The sequence below is a fragment of the Hemicordylus capensis genome, chromosome 2 (assembly GCF_027244095.1).
Source record: "Hemicordylus capensis ecotype Gifberg chromosome 2, rHemCap1.1.pri, whole genome shotgun sequence".
Classification (NCBI taxonomy): domain Eukaryota; kingdom Metazoa; phylum Chordata; class Lepidosauria; order Squamata; family Cordylidae; genus Hemicordylus; species Hemicordylus capensis.
The window spans coordinates 132,266,207-132,283,644 of NC_069658.1; the positions used below are offsets into that span (position 1 = coordinate 132,266,207).

At 43.2% G+C, this 17,438-nt stretch overlaps 1 protein-coding gene across 13 annotated transcripts in view; it reads right to left on the reverse strand.

Moving 5' to 3' along the window:
• The window catches only part of SHOC1 (shortage in chiasmata 1), a 91,853-nt gene that overhangs the window by 14,238 nt on the left and 60,177 nt on the right, over positions 1 to 17,438 (reverse strand). For 12 of the 13 annotated variants that reach the window (XM_053301036.1, XM_053301035.1, XM_053301034.1 and 9 more), the window contains 7 exons: positions 16,851 to 16,923; positions 13,924 to 13,996; positions 13,611 to 13,795; positions 11,179 to 11,296; positions 9,455 to 9,566; positions 7,975 to 8,096; positions 7,540 to 7,633 (listed from right to left, as the gene is read on the reverse strand). In XM_053301036.1, the coding sequence (XP_053157011.1) occupies positions 7,540 to 7,633; positions 7,975 to 8,096; positions 9,455 to 9,566; positions 11,179 to 11,296; positions 13,611 to 13,795; positions 13,924 to 13,996; positions 16,851 to 16,923 (777 nt within the window). The remainder of the gene's footprint in view (positions 1 to 7,539; positions 7,634 to 7,974; positions 8,097 to 9,454; positions 9,567 to 11,178; positions 11,297 to 13,610; positions 13,796 to 13,923; positions 13,997 to 16,850; positions 16,924 to 17,438) is intronic. The other variant, XM_053301039.1, reaches the window with a different exon arrangement.

Genomic DNA, 17,438 nt, shown 5'->3' on the forward strand with positions numbered 1-17,438 from the left:
ACACTCACAGAAGGCCTTAGGCAAGCTGCTCTCTTTCAACTCCCTGATCTGTAATATGGGAACAATCTCATCCACCTCTTCTACAGTTTGTTAAGAAACTGAGATAATTGGGATTGAAATTTCGCAATTACATTTTTCCCATTCACATGTTGGATGTGAGAGCTGATTTTTAAGTGATTTGAAGAGAGCATGCCTCTTATCATACTAATGATTCTACATCAGTGCCTCTCCCATTTGCTCCGGTGTTTTCAGAAAAAGTAGCTTAAAATCAGCATTTTAAAAACCCGGACATAGGTCGAGATAAGCTAGAATTCGCATCACAAAGCCCGGTTAGTGTGTGGGATGGGACCAAAAATCTCGAAAGGACTTTGAGGTATGTTTGGCTCGTGTGTGAATGCACACACTGTCTTCTGAAGGAGATTCGGGGCAGAAGCCCTGTATGTAAAGCCTCCGGCTGTGGAGACTTCTTTGGAGCCCATAATGTCAACTTCTATAATATGTGGGAAGGCTATAGTGGGCAGCCACTCAGAAGTCTGGAGTGATGGCTTGTCCTTGCCTGCCATTATATGGCATGTTCACAGAGTGTGCATGGAGCTGGTTGTAGCACAGAAGTTGAAAGACTGAGCTATGAATTGAAAGTCCCTAGTTTGAATTTTGCCTCTCTCATAAAATTGCTAATAGACCTTAAGCAAAGGCCATCGAAGATATGGTGGTGATGATGGTGATGATGATGTCTGAGTGTAGCACACACTGGAAAGTGCTACATAAATGTTAATTATTATGGAATTGACCATGTCTTTGAGTCCAAAACTGCTTCCCCTGCTTTGTGAAATATTATGCATACACCATTATTTTCTCTCTCTCTGTTTCTAAAAATCTCAGTGATTTGAGAGTTAACTTACCTTAGAAAGACCAAAATAGGTCAATAGTATTAGCCTAATTAATTGTAATAAACCAATTAGGCAACAATTAAACAGACAGCCTCCCCACAAATAACTGTTCTGTTACTACAGTTTTCCTGAATTTAAGTCTCAAGAGTTGCACTCTATCATTGCATCTGAAGATATTCTTAAAGTATGAATTGTACAAATGTTAACCAAAGAGTTTACCAAAGTGGTTCAAAGCGGTTAAGTCCAGTTCTGATTGGTTCAAAGCGGTTAAGACCAGTTCCGACCGGTTCAAAGCAGTTCTGACTGGTTCCAACTGGTTCAAAGCAGTTCAGACTCATTCCAACTGGTTCCGACCGGTTCCGACTGGTTCAAAGCGGTTCAGACTGGTTCAAATGGGTTCAAAGCATTTCAGATCAGTTCCAAACGGTTTCGACCAGTTTAAAGTGGTTCCGACCGGTTCACAGCGGTTCCGACCGGTTCACAGCGGTTCCGACCGGTTCACAGCGGTTCCGACCGGTTCACAGCGGTTCCGACCGGTTCACAGCGGTTCCGACCGGTTCACAGCGGTTCCGACCGGTTCAGACTGGTTCAAGGTTGTTCAGGCTGGTTCCGATTGGTTCAAAGCGGTTCAGACTGGTTCCGACCAGTTCAAAGTGATTCTGACCGGCTCAAAGCTGTTCGGACTGGTTCCAACCGGTTCAAAGCATTTCCAACCGGTTCAAAGCAGTTACAACTGGTTCAGACCGGTTCAAACCGGTTCCGACCAGTTCTGACCAGTTCAAAGAGGTTCAGACCGGTTCAAAGCAGTTAAGACCAGTTCCAACTGGTTCAAAGCAGTTCAGACTGGTTCCAACTGGTTCAAGGTGGTTCTGTCTGGTTCGAACTGGTTCCGACCGGTTCAGAGCATTTTCAAAGTGGTTCCGACTGGTTCAAAGCAGTTCTGGCCAGTTCAAAGCGGTTCAGACTGGTACCAACCAGTTCTGGCCGGTTCAAAGTGGTTCTGACCGGTACCGACCAGTTCAAAGCGGTTCTGACCGGTTCCAACTGGTTCAAAGTGGTTCCGACTGGTTCCAACCGGTTCAAAGCGTTTCAGACTGGTTCGGACCATTCAAAGCGGTTCAGACCTGTTCAAAGCGGTTCTGACCATTTCCAAATGGTTCAAAGCGGTTCAGTCTGGTTCCAACTGGTTCAAAGCGGTTCTGACCAGTTCAAAGCTGTTCAAATAGGTTCCGACCAGTTCAGAGCGGTTCTGACCGGTTCAAAGCAGTTCAAATAGGTTCCCACCAGTTCAGAGCGGTTCTGACTGGTTCAGACTGGTTCAAAGCAGTTCGTACTGGTTCCGACCGGTTCCAACCGGTTCAAAGCAGTTCCGACCAGTTCAGACAGAGTCAAAGCAGTTCCGACTGGTTCAAAGCAGTTCTGACCAGTTCCGACTGGTTCAAAGTGGTTCCGACTGCTCAAAGCGGTTCAGACTGGTTCAAAGCGGTTCCGACCGGTTCAAAGTGGTTCAGACCAGTTCTGACTGGTTCAAACCGGTTCTGATTGGTTCCAACCTTTTCCAAGCAGTTCAAAGCGGTTCTGACCAGTTCAAAGCAGTTCCGACCGGTTCCAACCGTTTTAAAGCAGTTCCAACTGGTTCAAAGCATTTCAAAGTGGTTCCGACCGGTTCAAAGCAGTTCAGACAGTTTCCAACTGGTTCAGAGTGGTTCAAAGCAGTTCAGACCGGTTCTGACCTGTTCAGACCAGGTCAAAATGGTTCCAACTGGTTCCGACCAAAGCGGTTCCAACCGATTCAAAGCAGTTCCAAATGGTTCCGACTGGTTCAAAGCGGTTCCAACCAGTTCAAAGCTTTTCAGACCAGTTTTGACCCTTTCAGACCTGTTCAGACCAGTTACAACCGGTTCAAAGCGATTCTGACCGGTTCAAAGCGGTTCCGACCGGCTCAACCAATTCCAAGTGGTTCTGACCAGTTCAAATTGGTTTTGACCGGTTCCCACAGGCTCAGACTGGTTCAAAGCTGTTCTGACTGGTTCAAAGTGGTTCCAACTGGTTCTAAGCAGTTCCGACCGGTTCAAAGCGGTTCCGAATGGTTCCGACTGGTTCAAAGCATTTCCGACTGGTTCTGACCAGTTCAAAGAGGTTTTGACCAGTTCCAACCAGTTCAGACCAGTTGCAAGCAGTTAAGACCAGTTAAGACCTGTTCCAACCAGTTAAAAGCAGTTCAAAAATCACTTTATAATCAGCCCTTTTTAAAGAGCTAAGCAGGTTTTACCACATAATTTTTTTTGGAGGAGCAGAAAGCTAAGCAGGTTTTGCTCCAGAAAACATTTGGAAATATTCTTCAAAATATTTCATGATCAGTGTTACCTCTAACACAGATTCCCAGATGTTGTTGACTACAACTCCCAGAATCCCCAGCTCCATTGTCTTTTGCTTGAGAATCATGGGAGTTGTAGTCAACAACATCTGGGAACCCCTATTAGAGCACCCATCACTGGTCATGATGGATGCACTCTCATCACATCCCTCTTTTAAGCACATGGACTGGGGAAGTTTCATCTGAACCAGCCCAAGTAATGGGACTTGAGTTCCACAACTGATTTGTCTAACTTCATAGTAACTAACTTTCTTTTGATACAACCTGCTGATGGACTGTCAGTCATTTATACTGATATCATTACTTGTACACTTCCAGAGAGTATTCCCAGTAGAGCATGAGATCTTGTTATACCACAGCAGTGCCTTAGTCAGTATTGCTCTTTTAACAGAGACAGACTATTTAATTTTCATCTTTCCTGACTCAAGGTCTGATTCCCTGATGGTAAACTACTTGGCTTCTGAAAGGTTCTCCACCAATTGCTGATGGAGTTGCCTTCTTAAATGTTTTATTTACTACATTTATAGCTCATGTTTTTTCTGTCCTGAAACTCATGGCATCTTACATGGCGTTCTCAGGTGATCCCCCATGTAAGCATTGAGCAGATCTACAATTGGAACCGCTTTGAAGCGGTCTGAACTGTTTTGAACTGGTCGCAACCGGTAGGAGCCGGTATTATCCGGTCAGAACTGGTATTAACCATTCAGAACCAGTTTTAACCACTTTAAACCATTCAGAACCAGTCAGTATTAACCGAGCAGTTCAAAGTGGTTCTGACCGGTTCAAAGTGGTTCCGACCGGTTCTGACTGGTTCAAAGCGGCTAATACCAGTTCCAACTGGTTCAAAGTGGTTAATACCGGTTCCGACCAGTTCAAAGAGGTTCTGACCAGTTCCAAGCGGTTCCGACCAGTTAATACTGGCTCCAACCAGTTAAAACCGGTTCCGACCGATTAAAAATGGCTCCGACCAATTCAGACTGCTTCAAAGCGGTTCAGACCGGTTCAGTGACCCTTTGTTAAGCAGGGCCCATCTTGGTTTGCATTTGGATGGGCAATTACTAGTACTACTACTATTTATATACCGCTTTTCAACAAAAGTTCCCAAAGTGATTCACATAGAGATATAATACAATCAAAGGAAGAGAGAGAGGTGTCATTAGCAGTGCACAGCCAGGGAGGCAATAAAGACAAGTAAGTGTGTTGTGGTTTTGCACTTACTAATTATGATGGCCTTACCCCTGGCCTCTACTCAATTACTAGTTATGGATACTAGCACTTATTATATTGCTCATCTGAAGTACACAAAATGCTCCAGGTCCATGATCTAAGTACAATATTGTGGAGTAGCAGACTTGATACAAGTTTGCAAGGCTCCCTTTAATTAAAAAAACAAAACAACAAAACAGTAACCTTTCCTTCCTTTTCACACATACACACACTCACTCACTCAGCAAGGCAAATAGCATATGTAAACAACAATTCTCTCTGGCAGGGAAAAAGGCAAGACCTCCTTAAAGATGCAAGAGGTTTCCCATGGCTACAATTCAAGCTTTAGTTGCATTTTATTAATTGTTCTAACTTTAAATTGTATATAATGTGTTTTAAATGTGTTAATCTTTTGGTTTTGTTTGTTATTGTAAACCACCTAGACACTTTGGTAGCGGGCGGTATATAAATATGTTAAAGCCATTTTTGGAAGGGCAGTATTTCTATCAATCTAATAAATAGAGCTCTTTTAAATCAGATATCAGTCCCATGGATTTCCCTTTCTTTGCAAGTAGGTTTGTAGCCCAGTCCTAATTTCTGGTTATACCCTGCCTTGAATGACACTTAAAAGTAGGACGGCAGTATAGAGATCTATTAATAAATATACATGCCTTGCTCAACTCAAGCCCCACTAAACTCAATGGAATTTATTTCCAAGTTATAATCAGAAGTTCAGCCCTAATTACCTATTCCCAAATTTCCAGAAGGGCAGCGTTACGTCTGTTGCAGCAAGGAGGCAAAGAGGATATTGCGGTGCCTTCAAGACTAAACACGGCAGCTTCAGCTTTCTTGGATTTAACAGTTAGGTTGACAGCACTCCAGGATAGCCCTGGAGACTGGAGAGAAAGCAGCATCCATCTCCAGAACAATCCTGGAGATTTTAGTGGTCTGTGACTACAACTAAAAGTAGCAACATGTGAAACAGCCTTAAGAAGTTAAATAGGCTCAACACGTGTCAGCATCCAATGCACACTTGCTAAGATCTTTCTCTCTGCAAGTCCTCTGTCTAGTTCCTTACAACTACAAGGATGACCAACAAAGGCTCCTGAATTTGAAAGCCACCACCCTCCTTTAATCTAAAACTTTGCAAAGTCCACTGGGAGAGAAATGAAGAAGAGATGCTTTCAGGCACATACAAAGAGGGTGTGGCCTTGAGCTCCGAATCTTGAGGCCATGCCCCCTTTGACATCAATGCAAAGGGGCATGGCCTCAAGCTCCGAAGAGCCTGAGCAAGCTCTTGGGGGTCATTTCAGGCAGGGCTTCCTGCCTGAAAGCATCTATTCTTCCATTCTCTCCCTCTCTGGAGGAAGAGAAAGGGGAATAGACGCTTTCAGGCAGCAAACGCTGCCTGAAATAAGCAGCAAGTGCTCGCTGGGGCGGGGGGGTGCCTCTCTGGACAGCAGTTGGGGGCGGGGGTGGGGCATGGCAGGTACTTTGCACCCCCTGCAATGGCACCCAGGGCACGTGCCCTGCCTGCCTCACCCTCGTTATGCCCATGCGAAGTGGTTTTGCTCAGTATTTACCCCAAAGGATGAAGCCATGTGTGAATAACTCCCAGAAGCATTTTCAGACAGCAGGCTTTACGGCAAGGTTACTGTGAGGCTTTACTGCGAGTTTGAAGTTGCCCAAAAAACCTGATGCAAAAAGTGGATTTTTTTACCCTGGATATAAATCAGGCTGCACTCTAACCCGCAAGGAAAAACCCAAATCGTGTGTAAAGTGCTCCTTGACAGCTCACAGGGGCTTTGAGGGTAAATCTGGCTGATATGTAAATGTACATCCTCCATTCCAGAGGAGATGCAAGCTAAGAGCTCTGTGTGAAAAAAATCCGAGGGAATAATTCTTTGGAGATGGCAGAAAGAAGCATCTAAATCTCCAGAGAAGTGTGTCCTACTGATGGGGGGAGTCAAGCACCTTAAGGTGCCAACTTCCAGATGTTATAGCGGCTGGCAATGGCTAAAGGGATTATATTCCTTATACATTGAATATTTCAGATAAACAGAATATTTCAAAGAAAGTCCTGTTTCTTTCTCTGTTACCTTTGAGAAATATAAAGCTGTAAATATTAATGTGTAGCTTCCCTCTACACCCTAGGGCATAGGGCAAAATATGAAAGCAAACCAACCAAAAATGTATCTAGATAGAAAAAGTAAGAAGAGGCCAAAAGAAAAGTTAACATGAAGCTCCAGAATGTACCGAAATGTAGGATGGTCAACTGTGATATCTGAGCTTTATGGCCTCTAGTTGACAGCACAAAATGAGTTACTTCTGTTTACACAACTGTAAACAGCCACTCACTTTCAGAATTATTATTTGAAACTCTTATTGTGTGTTGGCTATAATGTATACAGCCTTTTTTGTTACAGGTAAGCAATACTTGTCAATAAGGAGGAAATGCCTGTGGTAAGTGTACCACAACCTTATCCACTTTTTTAGCTTCTTTGGCAAATCTGTTTTGGGGCTGCATCCCTACAAAAGTGTCCTATGCTTCTGTAGGGTAGCAGTGCAGAAAATGTTCCAAGAAAAGCCAAGTCCATACTGCTCCGAGGTAGCTGTATAGGCCAGTGAGGGATCCAGCAAGGGTTGTGTTATGCAGGGGCTCTCAAACTTGCATCTCCAGTTGTTGATGAATGATAATTCCCATCATCCCCAGCCACAACAGTCTTTGGCCATTGTGGCTGGGATTATGGGAGTTGTAGTTCAATAACTGGGGACCCAGGTTTGAGTACCCTCTGTTGTAAGGATCAGATATGCTCAGTAAGCATTCACGCAAGCATACACACACCAAATGAGACCAACGTAGTTTTTTAAAAGCCAACTGAGTGCATCCTTTTATTGCCTCTTAGCACTGTATCAGCTTCCTTACATCCTTGGGGATTCCTTTACAACAGATATCTAAAACTGACCATTTCCACAACTTTTATTCTGTGAAGAATTCAACTATTGATAAAACTCTATCAGATCATTAGCACCATGTTAGAAAATGTCTTTACCCCCACAACTTACCTTCACTTCAAAGTCTTCTGACTTCTGGGCAAATGGAACCAAGGCAGCATAAATTAAGGCTAGGTGATGCAGAGTCTTTCCAGCTAAGATATACCTAAATAAATAAAGCAGCACGTATTTGAGAAATGTGCTCATTATTCCTAAGACACTGAACATTAAGGATTATATTTCACAAGCAGCACTTCTAGTGTTTGGGTTTATAGATTTCCAGAAAATGTATGTGTTTGATATTTTTCACATTATCTTTCCCGTTTCTCAGACCACATAATAAAGCATATATGAAAGCCAAAATCTTATTTTCCCCAAAGCACCCTTGAAAGATAATAGCTGTTCACCTATATAGCAACTGTAATGAATCTGAAACTCATAGGTGACTGAGGTGAACTGCATCCTTACAACCATGGCTTCTCTTGCAATTAAAAGGTTTCAACTTACTGAGAATTCAGCCTTTCCCTCGAGTAAAAAATAATCCAACAGCAGCTATACTGGAGTGATAACACCATCAATCTTAACACAATATTATCAGAGGACTTTTCATAATTGAGTTCTTCTATGTTCTGCAACAAAACAGGCATAAGCAAGTATCTGAATGTATATACAAGATGTGCAAAGTTTAAATCCCTCTCTCCAAATATGTGGGATAGGGAACAATTTCCTACTATCTTTTGCTATGTAAACCTTTGAGAAGCTTTATTGAAAAGCAGTATATACATGCAGTAGTAGTATTACTATTACTGGAGTAGTAGTAGTAAAGGTAAATTGTGCCCTCAAGTCAGTGTTGACTCCTGGCGCCCACAGAGCCCTGTGGTTGTCTTTGGTAGAATACAGGAGGGGTTTACTACTGCTATCTCCCTCACAGTGTGAGATGATGCCTTTCAGCATCTTCCTATATCGCTGCTGCTCGATATAGTACCAGCAGGGATCCGAACCAGCAACCTTCTGCTTGTTAGTCAAGCATTTTCTCACTGTATCACTTAGTAGTAATATTATTCGACTCCCAATGTGCCAGTTCTTTACTGCTAAATGCTCAGTTTCCTCTTCTGTAAGATGGAGATAATTTAGTTAAGGGATGTGTTGAGATTTAGGAGAACTAGTGAAAGTGATTCAACTGTTCAAACTGTTCCTATCAATCTCTTAAACTCTGTAACCAACTCTGGAGACAGTTCCACAGAAAGAGTGTCTGACACCTGGTTAACAAAGCTGATATGTAAGGGAGGGATGTCCCAGGAGCTGCGTGCACCTCCCTCAATCCTCCTGCACACGCTGTTGCACCCCAGGACTAAAACTTCCAAGCACGACTCGCCCTCCAGGAGTTCTCTGCAGATTGGAAACACATTGCTGAGAATCAGCCATGGGTTTCTGATCTTGCAGAGTGCTTCCAGAGTGCTTCCTGTGCCCAACAGTGGGGGCACAGGAGGAGTAGGGGTGTTGAACACAGCTCCAGGTGTGCCCCTGCAGAGCCTCCTTATGTGTATGTCTCACTAATCAGGATGTCAGCCAGTGTCCTTTTAAAAGGTTTATTTCAACATTAACATTTTCTTTCTCCTTTCACCTGTGTAAAGGACTCTAAAGTCCACCTAAAAAATCTTCATTAACAGATTTAGAGTTTTGTGTTTTACCTTGTATAATAATCACCCACTTAGATAGTACCCAGTCTTGGCAACAAAAATATACACAGTATGTAATAGGCATACAACAGAATAATCCCTCAATGAAAGCAGAGAGACAAGTTTATTAGTCCTCTCATTTGGGTTTCAGCGTGAAGGTATTAATTATCAAGCTCTGAGTGGTCTTAGACACATGCAGTCTCTCTTGATGTACAGGTCAGTGTACAGCCTCACTGATACAGTATGAGAAACGGTGCTGTCGCCTAAGCGTGCTCAAGGGCAGAATCTTCCATAGTAAGATTTTTTACCTGCATAACGATGACAGTGCATTCATCTACAGTCACCACAACGTAACGGTCTGTGCTTCCAAATAACTGTAATGCCTCACAGCAGCTTCTCTCAATAAATGTAATATTGTACCTGCACAGATTAGTCCCTGTTAGTCTAAGGCATTCAGGCATTGTAACCAAATTATTAAAGTTGTGCTTCTCCCACTCCCTATAGAATGATGGCCCTTTGGGCTACTAAATTTTAAGAGGCTTTCTTCACTTTCCTGCATTCCCCCACCAGGTTTATTGCCTCCTACTGAACCACATGAAGAAGGCCGGTGCATACGACTGCCCTGATCACAGTGCCATTTTGTGCTGTGCTGGTGGCTACAGTTTCCTACTTATAAGGGGAGAGTTGTCTGATCCAGTGGTTCCCAACCCAGGGATCTCCACATGTTGCTGAACTACAACTCGCATCAGCTGGTAGCTTCATCAGTTTAAATGTATTGTTTGAGTGGTGGTGTTATTATTAGTTAAAAACCTTAACTGCCTTATGGATTTAATGTGATTCTTTTTCTTTTGTTTTTCTTTATTGGGATTTTGTATAATTTTGTTTTTCTGTTTTCTGATCAACAATCGAAATAAATGATTCATTCATTCAATTCCCATCATTCTCAGCCACAATAAGTTGTAGCTGGGGCTGATGGGAGTTGTAATCCAGCAACATCTGGAGGCCTCCAGGCTGGGAACCACTGGTCTGATCCATTTGCTGTGAGCAGATCCTGGTGAATGACAGAGGCAGTTCTCAGTCAATAAGAAGGGATCATGGAGCAGGCACTATAGCACGATAGTGATCTTCACTATGTTTCAAGCAGGGTCCACTTTGGCAAAAACAAACAAAAAACCTTCAATGTGAGAGCCATTTCCCACTGCCCTGACCTCTGCACAGTCCTGCATTTTTCTCAGTGCTGGAAGGGCCCTTTAAGAGAGACAGAGCTCTCTCTTACGAGCTCTAAGAGAAAAGTGCTGGGAAGGACTACACTTCCCAGCACTCCGAGCAAGCATGCCTTCAGGGACTCAAGAGGGCTGTTTACCTTATAGAGGCCCCACCAGTGCCGGGCAAAGTGCAGCACTGCACAGTGGGAATGGTCTCCACATGGTGTCAGGGGGCCTGTGCAGAGTATTCAGCGTTGGCTGAAGCTTTGCACAAGCCCACCAAACAATTAGTCAAGGAGCTACACTTAGGACTGATGAGAGACACCACTGGCCCCTACGCCTTACAATGAAGAACACTGCACTATAGGAATAAGGGGTGGGGTGGGGGAACAGCCACCACAAGCAGGGAGGTCAAATACAAAGACACACTCAGTCCCTCTTCTTCACTGTTCCCAAGGTTGATTGAGGTGACTATATCAGATTCCTTGGGAGGTGCATTTGCACCCAAATCTAAATGCATGAACTGGACATTTATTCTAGGAAAAGATTAAACTCAAGCCCATAACTTTAGGAGGAGGAAGCTGGTACATATAAAAAATCCAAAATACAGAAAGGATGAAACAAAATAAAACAGGACAAGAGGTCTGGATGCAGCATTAAAAACCTCATGCCTTCTTGATCTTCATACATAAATAGCATTGGTGCTAGATGTAAAGGATGATGGACAAGGTATGAGAGTGGGGGAATGAGAAGATGATGTGAGATGCCCCTGACCCTGGACTGGGCTGACTGAAGCATGCATTACTAACCTAGGCAGTTTCACTTACTTGGACTCCAGTAACTGAAGAATTTCTGGCATGTTGAGAAGTCCCTCAGATGTCAGGAAAATATAGGGAATCTGAACCCCAAGAAGTACACATCCAAAATTACCCGGAGAAACCTCTTCTAAAGGTAAAGAATGTAAATGCTTCACAAAAAGTATAATACTGCTACTATCTAACATCTATTTAGTATTAATAGAGGTGCAGTAATTTGTCCAGGAATCATGACAGATCATCCTGGAAAATGTAGCCGCTAAGAGTCGACACCGACTTGACGGCATTTAATCAATCAATCAATCAATCAATCAGTAATTTAAAGAACAATGGTTTTAGTCATGTAAATCTCTTTTTTCTACCTTTAAAAAAATCTACCTCTTTCCCCCCTTAAAAAAACAAATTGCATACATTGTATTTCCAAGTATTTTCCTTTGGGGTGGGATTGTTTTCATTTCCCTTCTGAGTGCCAGCTGAATTGCCTGTTTTGTGAGAAGGTGAGGTGATACTATCCTTGGGAAGTGCTAAGTTTTAAAGTAACTCTTAACTGACCTTTGCTGCAACTAAGGACACATGCAGATGGCAGCTTCAATATGCATTTGGTTGTGTACTATAGCAAGAACAGAGCCATAGTCTACAACTGTCTTGTGCCAGGATCATGACCTCGGATGCAGAAACACCTCTCCCCGCCCTAATTGGAGGCAAGGCAGACCAGACTCTGTTACTCAGACCCTGGGTATCCCTGTGTTGCTGGGATGCCTCACACCAGGAGAACTAGAGGAACACAAGCCAGCAACTCCACTATGAGCCAAGGAACCAGTTCTTCCTTCATTCTCTGACTTGGAGGCACCAGAGCCAGCGCTTACAAAGCCAGGCAAGGCCCTTTTAAGGGGTGGGGGCCAATTCATTCTGCCTTGCGGCAGCAGTCATAAAAACCAACAGTCTGCTCCAAGCAGCTGCTGGAGCAACATTCTTCTTGTAGTTTCCTGCTTTAAGCTAGCTGATATCTTGATTCATTTCTCTTTGGAGCTGTCTGGCATTGTGTGTCTCTCCCAGATCCCTGCTTTGATGGAGCCCCCAACCTGGCCTAGAACCGGATGGCTTGTCTTTGTCAGCCATTGTCAGTAAGGGATTGGCACAAACGAATACATGCCCAACAGATCATAGAAGAGCTAAAACTGCAATCCCAACCCTTAAAGCTGAATGGCTGTCATTTTAGCGCATTATAAATCCAATCTTAATACTGAATGGTTATGCTATCCCCAGTTTAGAGCAAAGTAACTTTTCCAAGACAGACTGTCATGGGGAAATTTGATTCTAACATGGAGCTCTGGAATATTCAGCTACCCATTCATTTCCATGGAGTAGATAAGCATGTACATGGAAAGGCCTGTGGCAGATCAGCTACCTTCATTGAAATTTATGAGGCAACCCTTATGGGTACAGAGTGTTGGAAGTAAAGGACTTTGCGCTGTCTCTTGTCTCAGACAGTGGAGGACAGACTAGTAAGACAGAGGGCTAGAGGGTCAAGACATTGGTCATCCCTTCTCCACTGCTCTGATACTATCCCTTTGAAATGTAGATTGCTACTCTTAGGGACTAACTTCCTTCCTCTCCTCTCTTCCCTACCTGCCCTTCTACCTTGCAACATGGCAAGCCTCTCTCCCTGCACCATATGTGCAGAGAAGATGCAGAATCCATCTGCATCCAGCTAGATAGATAGATTAGAGATCCTAACTCCTCACTTTCCTATCTAGAATGGAGTTCCTTAATAAATGCCTTATATATTGATTTGAAACTATGAATTGGCTCCAAGTTACTTTACTCTCAGCATACACGCATGCCTAACTAAATCCGCTGTGTTGTGCCTCTGTGCACTCTGCTATAATGAGAAAGGGATTCTCTCACCACAGAGAATTTCCAACACAGAGTGGTATGCGCACTGGAGTTTCTGTATCGAGAAGCTGGTAGAGTGTAGCAGCTAAGAAAGTAAGGTGTAGGCCAGTAAGTCCCACATTCAAATATTACCTCAGCTATCAATTTATGTAGGTGGCTTTAGGGAAGCTTCAGTCTTTCAACTTCAGTGCTTCCATTTGCAATATGAATATAATAATATTGACCTGCTGTACAGGGTAATTGTAAGAACTCTTGAAATGATATATATAAAGTAATATATAAAGTGTGCTAACTAATACTATTAAACCACTGAATCAGAGTACAAAAGTAGTTCACCTCTGCCTTTACTTTGGAATCGCTATTTAACTAGGGAAAAGTCTGTTAGCGAACTAGTTTGATACTGTTTTATTATTTATTAATTTCCCCCCCTAGAGCCAATTATACGCAACCATTTAAAAATATATGTGGTAGAACACTTTCCACTGAGCAGGCTCAAGCCTTATGTTTTATTTTTTTCCATAAATTTTGTATTCAAGATATCTACCTACCTATCTCAACAGTTTCTGGGAGAGCTGTTACAAAAGTTATATAAGAGATATTCAGACTTTTGCAAATATCAAACCAGCAGGAATTTTCTGAATAGTTATACTCCACCACTAATGAAAAATGAGTCCAAGGAAAGTCGGGTCCAATGTGCTGATTATGTACAATCACGCAGGAACATTTCTCCAAACTAAAAGTGAATCATCAAGGAAAAGATAAGTGTTGGTATAACTATCCTCATCTACATTCTATGAAACTTTTTTAAAATAAAAACTTCCAAATCACAATCCATTCTATATAATAATGAGCTATACTCACCTACTTATGATATTTTTGCTGTCTAGCAAAGCTCCTTTTTTTTCTGAATCCAAATACACAGCCTTCAAACCTGCTTAAAGACAGAGACATATTGTGAAAGACTCAGCCCAATTTACAGCTCTGCAAACTGGCATATGGCCAGGAATTTTTAGCTTAGAAAAGGTTTGTTAGTTTACACCAGATGAGAAGGTGAAAATGGTTATATAAATGGTCTATAGTAATTATGTTGGTACAAGTATGGACCCAGAGCAAAATGTTGCAGTATATCCATAGTGTGCATGTTTTACCTGAGTCTGTGCTCGAGCATGGAGAAAGTTTTAGATACCTTTCCCCCTCAGAAGCAGAAGGGGTTGTGACAGCCTTGAGGGTGTATTCTTCAAGTGGAGAAATTTCCCACTCTTTTTGTTCAAGCTCGTCCCCCCTCCTTTCATTAGCTCCACCCACCTGGTTTTCTGTTAAGTACCCTCGGCACCCGCAGACATTCTGCTCCATTAAGTTACATTGGATCAGTTTAAGGTTTTATTTGCCCCCTTAGGATATTTTTCTTTCATATTTTTGTGAAACCAACATATCTGCAAGTTACCTCGAGTCTGCTGGTACTTCCTTCTCACTTTATGCATCCATAAGGATCTTAAAATTTCCAGCTGAATAGCTATACAAATGTGTTACCAAGCCCATCTCTATACTTTTAAATTTTGGAAGTTAAGTAATGATTCATCCTCTTGTATTTTATATTGTATAATATCATTCACTAACCAAAGAGTCTGTTCTAGCAGCTGTGCTAAGTGACCATATTTTGAATATCTAATTGCTTCCTAATAGGCAGATGATGTTTCTACAACTGGCTGATGATGCCTGCTCAGTGGCCTTTGTTGATTAAGAGATGTTTCCAAATGAACTTTGACGGTTGATTACAACACCCCACAAGCTTGCGGGTGGTGGTGCTAGAGAGGAACAGTCTGGAAGGATACAATATAGCCAAGTTAGGGACTCTCAGGTCTGGGTTTTTCAGCTGGCTGAGCGCTAAACCAGACATGATATTTATTTATTTATTTATTTGTATGCCACCTTGCAGGACAAAGGCTCTCAAAGCAGTTTACATTCAATCAAAAGCAAACAGGTAATCAGCTTTCTGGTTGCGATTGCTGATGGCCTTCAAAGCTGCAGCAGGCCAGATGACATTTGGCCAATTGGAGCTTCCATCCTGGGGGGAATAGCAGCTGTGCGGGGGGAGCAATCTGGACTGGGAAAGAGTTACCACCTCCCTCCATCCCTGCCACAGTTTTTGTTGTGATCTGCCACCCCTCTGGCTGATATGTATCAATAACAACAGCAAAAACATGCAGGGCCAAATGACTTGATTAATCTCATGTCTTCTTTGGCCTAAAAGGAGTCGTTTTGTGAGGCTCCTAGCAATGCCACTTGCTTATGCAAGCGGGGGTGGGGTCGGGCATTGATTCTGCTTTATAAACGAGTGCTGTCCCTTGGTTGCTTGTCTGCTCCCACACATTCATCATGTGCATTTGTAAAGACCACTCCCCGCTGTTGCACTTTGCGATAAGGCAGGCGGCGGAGTTGTGCGCCTGGCCTCATCAACAGGCACAGGGGTTGCCATGTGATGGTGGCTGGCCAATTGGAGCAAAGGAGTGGCTGCATAAGTGGCTGGCTTCCTTCGCTCGTTCCCAGTTGCTCTGTGGAGAGGCACCCGCCCGCCCATCCCATTTCAGTGAGGGTTGTCCAGTTACCCTTTGGGGCCAAGCAGGAATTTTTTGATTCACACCTGATTGGCTTGGGGGCTGGCCTTTTTTTCACTTACTTCTCACTGATTCTCCTGGTAGGGTTTCATGGTCCAGTATGTTTTTGGTCACTTTGCTGAAGAGTGCAAGTTGGGATAGGTTGTCTCATATTGGTGTTTGACTGGAGGGCTATTTAAGGTGAGTGGGAAGCCGAGGAACAACCCTTGCAGGTTTTGTGGCCCTTGGGCTGGGATCTGCCCCTACTCGGAATCTGGCTGGGCTCACCACTCAGTGTTTTGTGGCCTGGATTGGTTGGGGCAGGCTGGCCTCCCCTCAGCAGGGATAAACCTCGCAGTTGTGTGATGTCCGTGTTGGAGATGAACTTCCAGTGCATCAACCTTTTGCACCAACTGTCCTAATGACCACTAGGGACACTGAGAGTAGAGACAGTGAGTAAAGGTCTCCTTATCTGTCCCTACTCTATGACCCCTGAACGGACTCTGCAGCACTTCCTGTGCTGAGTCACAATCCTTCCTTTCCTCCTAGAGAGCAGATGGAAACATCTCTCTCTCTCCTTACCTATCCACTATGTAATTCTTGAGATTAGATATAGGTCTATAGGTCTAAGTGTATTTAACCAATAAATATTTAGTGTTTAGTTCTACAAGGATCTCCGTGTGATTTCTCTAAATAGCTGCAATATCCAAACCATCCTCTGCTCCCTACTCTGTAACTGGAGTGTGTGCTCATTCCTTAGTGCTCTGCTGTTTTACCTATTGTGGGTAAAAATCAACAACCTCTAACAGTCCGGACCTGGAGCCGGGTTGAATCAACACCCAGTCCTTTGCCCTGTTCTGGGCAGTCCTTCTTATGAGGGTACCCACATTCTATTTAGTATATTCCTTGTTGCAGGTTAATTGTAAATTCAATCAACAAAGTGGCCCTAGTTCTTCCAATTTATTCGTGTCCTATCATTATTGGGGCCTGGGTGTGTGCAATCAAAAGATATCACAAAAAGACCACACATCCAAAAGGAAACTAAAATCTGGAAATTTTCACTACAGAAAGTGAGATGTATGTAACAATTTCATAGAGATCTGGCATCAAAACATTCAAACTGGCATAGGCAGAGAAGTGTGCAGACACAGGAGTCAGTAGGGTTTCCAAAGCAATCTGAAAAGTGGAATTTACCTGGCACTGTATTAATTGTCTTGATTAGAGCATCCATTTCATCATCAAAATCCATCCTAGTCACGATTACGACCTGACACATCACAAAGCAAAAGTATCTTGAAAAAAACAATTTAATTTGTATTTGATATTTAAAAGATAGGACACCAATTTCAGACATTAGTGGAGTATGACCATGAACAGAGGACTAGTAATTAGAAACACGAGTAATTTAGAAACGGTAGATTACAAAATGTGGAAAAAATAAAAAGCAAGGCAATGAGGAAAAGTATTCAGAGTGTTTGTTTCAGGCCCAGTCATATGCTTTGCTGTTTAGCTTGCCCCTTTCTTCTTCTACTACTTTTGGGAGCTGTCCCCATTCTGTCCAGTGTCCTGCTCCAGGGCAATGGAGATGTGGTAGGCAAGGAGCTTTGGAGGGCAAGGCTGCTGTCATCAGCAGTTCTTGTGCTTGTTGGCACTGTAGCAAGAGAACTTCCAACAAGCAGTGGGATAAGGGTTCAGTTGAACTCCTGCCTGCTAAAGTCCTTCTCACTGACAGAAATACCCATGCAGTTGCAGAAGCATCCCATGAAGATGGTGGGGGAGCCA